The 11,370-nt window shown below is 39.2% G+C and overlaps 1 protein-coding gene across 2 annotated transcripts; it reads left to right on the top strand.

Moving 5' to 3' along the window:
* Positions 1–4,258: 4,258 nt before the first annotated feature.
* On the top strand, positions 4,259–8,537 carry LOC133533227 (beta-1,3-galactosyltransferase 5-like). 2 transcript variants are annotated; one of them, XM_061872182.1, is made up of 2 exons: positions 4,259–4,918; positions 5,778–8,537. In XM_061872182.1, exons 1-2 carry the CDS (start codon positions 4,897–4,899, stop codon positions 6,884–6,886), a joined length of 1,131 nt encoding a protein of 376 aa, XP_061728166.1. In that variant the 5' UTR covers positions 4,259–4,896; the 3' UTR covers positions 6,887–8,537. The 2 variants fall into 2 exon arrangements, with proteins under 2 accessions (XP_061728166.1, XP_061728165.1); XM_061872181.1 differs by lacking the exon at positions 4,259–4,918 and adding an exon at positions 4,941–5,071.
* The last annotated feature ends 2,833 nt before the right edge of the window (positions 8,538–11,370 follow it).

The following is an 11,370-nucleotide window of genomic DNA, read 5'->3' on the forward strand; positions in this document are numbered from 1 at the left end:
GACAAACTTCCACCGAAAATGGGTTTGAACGAGATCTAATAAGTAGTTTTTTTTTAATACGTCATAAATGGTACGGAACCCTTCATGGGGGAGTCCGACTCGCACTTGGCCGCTTTTATTCTTGAAGGCGGTTAATAAGCGTTTTGGTAAGACAACTTATGTATGGAGTGAGCACTCCCATCCATTTGAGATACAGCTAGACGGACAGACAGACAGACATACTGACGGACAGCGGTCTTAGTTTGCCACATATAAAAAATTAAAAATTATTTTTGATTTAATTAAAAAAAGGCTGAAATGTAATGATGTGGTATAATTTTAAAATTGCTTCAAAAAAACCCTTTCATATGATACCACACGCGATAGGTCTCTAATTTTTTCCCATACTATAAAAATATGACTCGGCACTTCCCCCGAAGGGATTTTTTTAAGAACTGCGGGTCAAAATTGTACATTACAATACAAGTGCGAAAAATAGGAAATTAGTAACGAGTGGCGATAAATTAAAAACACAACCGAAGGGAGTGTTTTAGATCGACACGAGTTGCGAATTACCCATTCGCACATGCATCGTACAACTTTTTACAGTACATATGGCCCTTTAAATGCTCGACTCAGTAACGTAATATACTAATTTTCGCACTAGTGCGGTAAAGTAGTACTATATTAATTAAATTCGTTTATTTTAGGCCGGGGGCCCATAAAAAATGTTAGTTACAATTCCTTAGGACTATATTAGTAGGTACCTACTCGTATACAACAAGTAATTACAATGAAATTATTAATAATTAAAAATTACAATACCAATACCAATTACACAATAATCAAATAAATAAAAATAATAATTCAAATTTAATACACAATTTCAACACAAGGCCGAGCATCATAATTATAATAATAATTGTTCGACAATTCGGGGCTCGTCAATGAATTAGACGGTTCACAGTAGATATAAGTATAATCAGCTTCCACAAAATTGTATATATAACAGAATTTGGTATGTTTAAATGTTAAGTCAAGGCAGCGCTTGATCGTGCCGTAAATGGATTCGTAATGATGTGCAAAAAGTCATATGTACTCCTCCCGCGCGTCCGTCCCCTCTCTCGTCCAGCAGCTAGGTAAGGGTGAGTGTAGACAATAATAATAGTTCATTTCATAATTATTTTTTCCATATTCACTTACAATCTAAACACATTTTTACACTTAAAACTAGGTGGACAGCATGTGGATCTGGTTCCAATAGTAATGGAAGGGACCATTTTCCCGTCCTGCCACTGTCTTCAGGAGACTGTTGGGGCTACCAGCGATACGTCTCAGCAGGGACGCGACACGTTTTCGCATTATCGCGTGAAAGCCATCCGTGCGCGCCTCCGCGAACATGCCCGATGCACTGCAATGTCTCGGGAGAGCCCCAACAGCATCCTAAAAGCGTTGTTATATTGGACGTGGACGCGCAGGGCGTTGTACGTTTTTTGAGTATAGTTGATCCATAGACTGCCGTGTAAAATGACTGACAGTATGCCCTAAATAGATTGATCTTAACGTTTTTGTTACACCTAGCAAATCTACGTGTAACAAGAACTCTTCATATGTACTGTAAAAATAGTTTTGCCCTCTAGTATGCGTTAGCCAAACGACTAAACTGTACATCATCGATTTGCATATTTTTTGCGTACACCTTCCACTACTTAATGTGATGCTAAGCAGTGCATCACATTATGGGCTATTCGAGATGGATGACGCCATATATTATGAGAAGATTATTAGGTAAGTAATATAACTACGAGTATACTACCTATTGTATTTATGTCAAGTGTGAGTAATCGTTATGTTATGTAATATATATCTATATCTTAAAAAGCGTTTCAACTATCTTTCCTCGGTCCGCTGTGCGGAGATGCATCTCCTTGCTCCACCACCTTCATCATCAAAATTTTATAGCAACTCTTTTTCTTTTCGTGCTGTTCGGTTGTGGAATGCTTTGCCATTAGACATTAGACGTGCTAAATCCCTTCCCGTTTTCAAAAATCTTTTGAAGACTCACTACCTTTCGCTGCCTTAACTTGCCTTTATTTATGAGTGTATAATATATAATGTATGTATGTATATATGTATTTATTTTATTAGTATGTAGGTATGTATTATATTGTTTGCGTCTTCATTTTGTTGAATTATATGTATATCGGCACTACCCGTTCAATGTTGTAAGTTCATAGTTTCCTGCTACCCAAAGGTTGTCTGGAAGAGACCGCCTGTTGTTACCTAACTTTTACGTGTTTTTTCATTTCCTGTCTATTTTTAAATGTATGGTGCACAATAAAGAATATTTACTTACTTACTTAATATTAACAAAAAATATTATATCTCGTCGTGTGCAGTCTGGAGTGTCTGGACCGCCGCCATCAGAGCGCTCTCTGCTGGCTGATAGCCGTTACGAGTATCTTATCAGTCGCCTTTATCAGTATTTAGTCGTATTATTTGATGCGCGCTCGTTGCTGTGCCTAAATATAACCATACGGGTAAATAACCAGTGATAATGTGCACTTCATTTCAACATAATATTGTGCTTAATTTAAAATATAAGATAGGGTTACATATTTTTTCATCTCACCTGCTCGAATAAGAATTTATTTCATGCAGGTATACTGAAGGACAAAGGCATATATTGTTTCAGCGGGAGTTATAGATAGTGAAAAAAAAAACTATAATTCCCTAGGAGTTATAACCTTTTTTAATTGTGTCACTAATTGATACGAACGAAATAAGAACCAATTAGGCATATATGAGTTTTACTTTTAATGCCGACGTTGATAATTTATTTTATTGTTTAAAAAAAATGTTTAATTTGATTATTTTAATAACCGTCTTAAACATGTTTACAGAATTTTCAATCGGGGCTGAATGCCGGATAGGTCTGTGCATTTGATGTCTAACCTGTCAAGGAATGACAATATGGCGGACGAATGTTTGAAATGTCACCGTATTTAAGAATGATTTCGCTTAAAATTTAGTTTTTTCTTCGCAAGTGTGATGCAAAAACATTGTCTGTAACTCCGGGGGTAAGAATTTTTTATCCGGGGGTAAATAAATCACTTGCCCCCCCTCGTTGCACAATGTACTGGTCGGCTAGTCTAACTTGTGATCCGTTTAGTTTAAAATTAAAACTTAGCAAAGATTGCAAAATCCAAGTTATCCGCTGTAAGTTTGTAACTGAGAGAAACTAACAAACAATTTTCACATATAATATTAAATAGGTACCACATAAAAAAATACGTTATGCATATAAAAAAATAGAACACATGTCTTATTGGGTTTGCGAATTTAATACAGGCGCGTCGCGCGTAATAGTACTGGCGGGGACCGTATGGTCTACTACGTCATCTGATACAAGGATAATCCCCATGGCAATTATTCATAAAAGTGATGCAAAGTTTGGAAAAAATAGTTAAAAAAATGAGAATTGGCCGAAAGCACGATTTTTTTCGTATTTTTCAGTATCACTTCCGGTTACAAAAAAAAGTGCAATTTACGTCATCTGATACAAAAATGAGTCTGGTATAGTGAAGTAGGCTCCTCTGCCGGTTACTATATGGCCGTAAGTGCGTCTGCCGGGCATTTAAAGATACCAAAAAGTGTGGAATTTATGTCATCTGATACATAGATGACACTGGTGGCAGCAGATAGGAACACGAGTTTTTTCTGAACCTATGCTCTGAAAAAACTCGTCTACCAGCTCCCAAATGGCCGAAAGTGCACTTAAAGGTACGAAAAAAAAGTAGAATTTACGTCATCTGATACAAAGATGAGACTTGTGGCAACATATAGCAATATCTATGTAGATTCAGAAAATACTCGTATGCCAGCTATTAATAGGCCGAAAGTGCGTCTGCCGGGCATTTAAAGGATTGGACGGAACTGATTGCTTAAATTGGGGATGTCCGTACCTTCAAAGTGCCCGGCAGACTGACTTCCAGCCATTTGGGAGCTAGCAGACGATTGTTTTCTGAACCTACATATAAATTGCTATCGGTCTCATGTTTGTATCAGATGACGTAAATTCCATTCTTTTTGGTACCTTTAAAGTGCCCGGCAGACAAACTTACGGCCATATAGGTACTGGCAAACGAGTGGTTTCTGAAGCTACATATAAATTCCTATCTGTTGCTTTCCCATCTTTGTATCTAATGACGTAATTTTTTTTTTTTTACAACTAGAATTGGTCCTTTTTTCCGTGCTTTCAGCCAATTCTAATATTTTTTACTATTTTGTTTGAAAAATAGCATCACTTTTATGAATTGGGCCATGGGGCTTATCCTTGTATCAGATGATGTAGTAGATCATACGGTCCCCGCCCGTACTATATCCACGAAAACAATCTGCCATTTTCCCCAAAATAGCAGTGATGCGTCACTGGTACGGTAGTACCACCAACAACACGCTTTTGATTGATCTTCGGTGGACCCTATTGTACTTACAATAAGGTTGACGAATCGTCAATTCACATTGTAGCCGCTAAATAGTATAAGTACATCCATGATACATCAATCGGTAATGTTAGCGTGGCTCGAGGAAACCTACTTTAATAATTATTGAGTGTTAGTTCAGTTAACCGATTACAGATGAGTAATTAATGTATTGTTTCCCGTGGTGTTTGGGGAGAGATAGCGTCGCCGCGAGTGGTGGGAGCGGCGCCGGTGGCGGTGGCGCGTAGTCCGCGTTTGTTTATCGCTGCGCTGCCACACTTTTATAATTGTTCTGTGATATTGAAATAGTTTAATAGTAAATACGTACTGCGAAAGTGTTTTGTTGTGTAGAGTTGCAGGTGGAGGAGCGCGAAGGGTGTGGCGGTGACGCCACCGGCGCGCCCCGTGGCGAGGCGCGCCGCCCTTACACTTGATGAGCTATATGACCTCTGCAGGTAAAGACCAGTGCTCTGTATAACTATTTATAATATGACAACAGTGTCACATGCAGTTCCGTAGAACTGTAAATAGCGAAGTGTATTTATTCACAGTATGCGGAGGTGTAGTGTGTTATTTATATTATTTGAGTCCCCTGCATCGTACAGCTGGTTAGTTTTATAAAGTTTTCAACTGAAGCAACTTCGATCGATTCAAGATTCGTCTGTATGTGCTAATACTCGTAATGTACACTTGTACATTCTTTTACTATAGTAAAAGTCCATTCTAGGATACAAATATTTATAATGTATAACGACTAAAGTGGAATCTTTGTCAAAGGGAAAACGCGCACTAAAATAGGTACGGAATTTACAATACTTAATGTACAATCCTGTTAACTACAAAACGGCTAAAAGCTTATCTATATTCTCGTGCAACGCAGCCAGGGCTACGTGTTGTCAAAGAGTCATTCACAATTTCATGTGCTATATATTTGTCGTTAATAATGATCCCAAACATTAAGTAAACCAATGCCCATCATTTTTGCGGATACAGTTTTGGTCATTTTTCACTTTTTTCGGGAACAAAGTATAGATAGACAACTTTGTTGCTGTCTGTTGGACCGTGCATAAATCAAAACGCAGACAGGAACTGTCTCAGCCACAATTGGTTTAGAAGGTTTAACATGTACACATTATGCATTCATTTGTTTTCTCGTCACGTTAAAATTAGGTAGTGCGGATTCCGAGCATGTTTTAGGGTTCTGCTGAGACTGGAAAAATCATCAGCATTATGTTTTGAGCGTTTGGATTTTTCTCATCGTACTTAACAATGCCTATTTATTTAATTAAGAATCTATTCCTATTCCTATTCCAGGCAAACCTTCACCGTCATCAGCCTACGCGTGCTGCAGCATGCGGTGGTGGCGCGCACGGCTCGTGCCCTTCGGGGCGCTGCTTGCGCTTGCCTCTCTACTGCTGCTGCTGCCACTGCAGGACCCGTCCCCGCCGGCCCTGCCCCGCACCACGCTCGTGCCAGTTATGGCGCCGCTTCACGTCCAAGCGCACGAACCGTCGAGTCCCGTGAACGAAGCGCGACCGACCCTGCCCCCCGAGTGGACAAGCGACAAGGACGACGAAGTGCTTCCGGCGGGCGCGGTGCGCACGCGCGACCGCTACGTGCCGGGCCACACGCGCTCGCACGCCGAGCTGTGCCCGGCGCGCGGCGCGGGCACGCGGCTCGTCGTCCTCGTGCCGTCCGCGCCAGTGTACTTCCGACAGCGCGAGGCCGTGCGTCTCACGTGGGGTCACGCGGCGCGTCGCACCGACATCACGCTAGCTTTCATGCTGGGCGCGCCGCCGGCCGCCCTGCGCGCCGCCGTCGACGCCGAGGACACTCTCTACGGCGACATCGTCGAGGGCCACTACGTGGACAACTACAAGAATCTCACACTCAAAACCCTGTCGATGTTGGAGTGGTTCGTCACGTATTGCCCGCTAGCGGCGCGGCTGCTGAAAGCCGACGACGACATGTTCATCAACGTGGACGGAGTGCTGCGGTTCGCGGAGGCGCCGGCGCGCAGTCGCGCCACGCGCACCGTGTGGGGCAAAGTGTGGCGCAATGGGCGGCCGGCGCGCAACGCCAGCTCCAAGTTCTTCGTGCCCGCGGAGGAGTTCCCGGGGGCGACGTACCCTCCGTACGCCAACGGGCCGGCGTACCTGGTGTCGGGCGACGCGGCGGGCCCGCTACTGCGCGCAGCGCTGGGCGCGCGCTGGCTGCGTATGGAGGACGTGCTAGTGACGGGCGTTGCGGCGGCGCGCGCGCGGGTGCTGCGCGCCGACGCGCCGGCGTTTCTGCGGCGGCGCTCAGCCCTGGCGCACGCGTGCGAGCTACGCGCGGCGCTGGCCGTTCACCAGGTGTCCTACGCCGACCAGTTCGACCTCTGGCGCAAGCTGCACGACCCCCATGTCAAGTGCCCTCCTTAGCTATTGATTTTAAAATATTGTTTTGCAATATAAGGCTCGTGCATACTGGGAATTTTAAAATCTGGCTTCTCTGGTCTGGCCTTGGTATTTAAACTATTTAAAGGGTGAAAAATCCAATGGACGTGAGAATTCAGTAAAGATAAATGTAGTAGTAGTAAAACACTTTATTCTACAAAAAGAAACATAAAACAGGAAAGAACACACATCATTTGTACAAAGGCGAACTTATCCCTTACAGGGATCACTTCCAGTTAACCTTTGAGCAATTGAGGAAGACTTGGAGAACGGTAAACATCAAAATTGTACTAAACGGAAAAAAACGGAATTATTTAATTTACTAAAAGATAGGTAAACCTATAAGTCATATAACCTACAATATATAAATGGGATATGAAATAAAACAAATATGTAAATAGTCATATACAGTTATAATATATAATACATATATATACAAAACTACCTAACCGCACACATCTTTTTGATTAAGTTCGGTCCTAAGCCACAACTTTTTTAAATTCGCCTTTAGCGATGCGACCGATTGTCACTGTCGAAGAGAAGTCGGTAAGGAATTCCATAATTGAACAGAGTACACAGTAAAAGACTTGTCATAGGCTCGGTGTTTGTGAGGCGGGGTAGCCAGAGAGGGATTTGCGCTGGAACGGAGCCGGTGCCCGCTGCCTTCTGCTAAAAATTTTAATCTCTCCGAGAGATAAGGGGGAGAAGAAGGAGAGAATAGGACGTAATGAAATGTACTCAAATCTTTAAATTTTAAAAATACGGATCTGCTTATAATGTCTGTAAAACAACTAAACAGAGCTCCGCAAGTTCTTGTAATTAAAGGCTTCCTAGTTAAGGTATGGCTGTGTAATGTGTATATAGTTAAAAGATAGTCAAGTTACTCGTACTACAGACGGACTATATGTAGTTAAATCGATTAGAATTGAGTAAAATTAAATACTTAGGTTAAATACATTATACTCAAACACGGTTACATAATATCACCGCAAGTGCCATAGCTACAAACTACAATAATGTAAAGTAAGAACGTAAGAACTTATGTAAAATGTATAATTCTGCTCCGTAATACTTTTAACTGCTTCCTTTTTCATACTTATAGCTGGCATTTATTATATATATAAGATGTATTTTAATATATGTATTTATATATCTTTTTTATTTTTATTTATATTTGTATATGATATATTGTTTTGTTTTGTGTTTATTCTGTGCTAGACTTCTTTTATTGCATCTGGAACACCTACTGACATAACTTTTTTTTTTTATTCCGCTATCTAAAGGTTGTCTGGAAGAGATCGCTTTTTAGCGATAAGACCGCCTGTTGTTTACCTCTTCTTTATGTGTTGTATTATTTGTACTCTTTCTGTATTGAGGTGTCCAATAAAGAGTATTTGTATTGTATGGTATTGTATTGTAATTATGTACAATTAAATTTAATGAAAAGATGTTTAAATTAATTTATGTTCAGTATAGTTTATATTATATATATATAATCCGATTAACTTACATAGACATATATTGACTTCCATAGAAATGTATATGTATTATTGTTTTGCTCATTGTTATCTGTAAATAATTAGTTTTAGGTAATAATTATGACGATGTACAATCAATACAAATAAAATCTATTCTATTATATTCTATTCTATATAAATCCCAACAAAAACATAAATGTGAAATGAGAGCCAAGTTCAATATTTAAATTATGTGTCGTTGTTGACTCGCCGACAAAACAATTGAGATCCATATAGGTGCCAAGTTCTGTGCTGTGTAGAAAATCCTGAAATTATAAAGGATCTAACTTGGGTAGTTTTTACTAACAAACCAAATTTTAGAACAGTAACTTAGACGAATATAATATAGCCTAGACGTAAAAAGAAGCCAAGACAAACCCTTTATAATTTCAGGCGCTTAGGTCATTTATGCCATTTATGTCATTTTGAACATCTTACATATTTTGTTTTAACAAAACGACAAAAAATATTTCTATCAAACCTGCTCACAATCTAGAGAATCGGTTGAGAAATACGACCTCCAGATAAGAACATCTGGACATACAAAAACAGTTTGCCTGAGCAGAAGGAGACCCTCGCTAACGCTCGGTTGATTATCAAAAATTTTCAGTTTCTTTGATATAATATTAGCGGAAAATCGTTGAGCATTAGACTTTTTGTTTGCCGCGATATCTATTGTCGAGTAGCAGTACTGAGAGTTCCGCTACTCGATGCTAGATGTCGACTGCGAAAATAATAAGCGTTTTGGTACCAAAACCAAAACTGATGTATGGAGTGAGCACTATGTACTTCTTATTTCTCTATGGACGCGTGCACCGCGCATGTGCAAATTTGTGCACCAACGAACTACCCCACTTCGTAGTGCCCGTCTTTACGAAGTAATATATGCTTGTATAAGTCAATGGCTGCTACCAGGACAGAGGGTTATGTTATGTTATTCATATATCGATTTTTAGTTAAATCGGAATAGTAAATTTTATGATTTAAAAATACTTAGGTGTAGAGTCATAAATTATTATGATTACTGAGGTATAAGTAGATAATAAAAAATGCGTTTTCATCATTTGCGAACTAAAGTTTTATTTTGCAAATGTTTAAATATGTGTTTTTTTTTATTCCGTAATAATGTTTCATTGCAGTTGCAATCACTTATAATAATTAGGGCTCTTGATACTATAGGCAATTCGTCGTTCAAATAATGAGGTCAACAAAAAAAAGGAAAGATTTTAGGGGGTTATAATAATCGAGAGAGAGAGAGATAGCTGTAACCGTTTAATATAATTTTGGTAAGCGTCCAGAGAGTCAGCACAATGTTCCATTTTGGTTCCTAAAACAAGAAAACTTTGCTTTGTACGTGGCTACGAGGTCCACGAGGATTGCGTTACAGTTTAGACCGAGCTAAATTGTCAGCGAGTTTGATAGCCCAGAATGTGCAAGTATTATTTAAACGTCATAATTTTATAGAAGTTATTACTAGCAGAGTTCGGGCAATCAAATACGCTGCCAACTTAGCTTGAACTTACTCTTGTGAAATGCTCTAATTATTTTATAGCTCATTTAATACGCTGTAGAAACTTTTCAATGTCTCACAAGAAATGGCATGTAAGCCGTATTTGCTACTACCATAGCGTACACTTGAGATACGTTTGTTACATTTGAATAAAGCGCCCTCTATCGTGCAGTAGCGGTATCAATATAGTAATAACGGAAACAGCGGATCGGTCAAGTGGTTCCGCTACTCAACAGTAGATGTCGCTAGTTTAGCTGACGTGTTTAGAATTTAACACTTATAATTTTATGTATTTCTTAAAAATATGCACTTATTTCTTTTATCATTTCGTAAACTAAGTTGCTATGTACCTATAATAAAAAATAATGAATATTTTTTTTACCTTACGCCCATGTGACGATAGCGAAACGGCCAAGCCACATATTTTGACTAAGGTGTAGAGTCTTTGGTGTAGAGTTTGTGAAGAGAGTTAGGTTAGGCGCATTTAAAAAGCTGTATGAAACATGTTTTTCGCTCCAAATATTGTACAATAATGAAAAATCGAACAAAGGCAAATGTGGGGGCATAGCTATGGTTAAGATACATCAAATTATGTAAAAATATTTTCCATAATGTCAATATCCAGAGAGGAAAATGGAGACTACGTTGTATGGAGAAGCGGCCGTCCTCTTTCCTCTTAATTACTAATATCGAATACTTATTGAGTCAAGGGCTAGAGAAACCGTACCATACATTGTGTGTTAAGGGCGGTAAACAAGAATCTACGAATAAGTGTTAATTTTATATTTTAATTGACTCGAGTTCGTAATTTTTGTATCGCCTGTGGTACACATAATGTTTTTCATCACACTTGTGAGGAAAAAACTAAATTATAAGTGAAAAATTTCTTAAATACGGTGAGATTTCAAATGTTCGTCCGCCATATTGTCATTTTTGACAGATTAGGCATCGAGGGCATCGGCATTCAGCCACGATTGCAAAAATATTTTAAACCGCTATTAAATTAATCAAAGAAATTACCTAGCTATATTATATTATCGTCATGTTAGTTAAAGTGACATATAATTTAATGTAATTTAATGACATATAATTTTATGTAATCAAAGAAATATTTATAAATATACACAAACAATAATAATTTATAAACGCCAGTATTTTTAACGTAAAACTCATCTTGAATAAATTATTATGCCCATGGGCGTAATGAAATTATAAAAAAAATCTAATACGGCCATACAATAACACCGTTTACGAGCAAGTGTGATTGTTATGGATCTCGCGGTCACGTTACACTGGGGTTTTCGAAATGTCTACACGCTTGCGAGTAGTCAAGCGACTGAAATAATACTCTTCATTAGAGGCGAGTATGCCGTTCGACGACCGGTCTGGCCTCGTGGGTAGTGACCCTGCCTATGAAGCCGATGGTCCCGGGTTCAAATCCT

Source organism: Cydia pomonella, unplaced genomic scaffold (genome assembly GCF_033807575.1).
Source record: "Cydia pomonella isolate Wapato2018A unplaced genomic scaffold, ilCydPomo1 PGA_scaffold_135, whole genome shotgun sequence".
Lineage (NCBI taxonomy): Eukaryota > Metazoa > Arthropoda > Insecta > Lepidoptera > Tortricidae > Cydia > Cydia pomonella.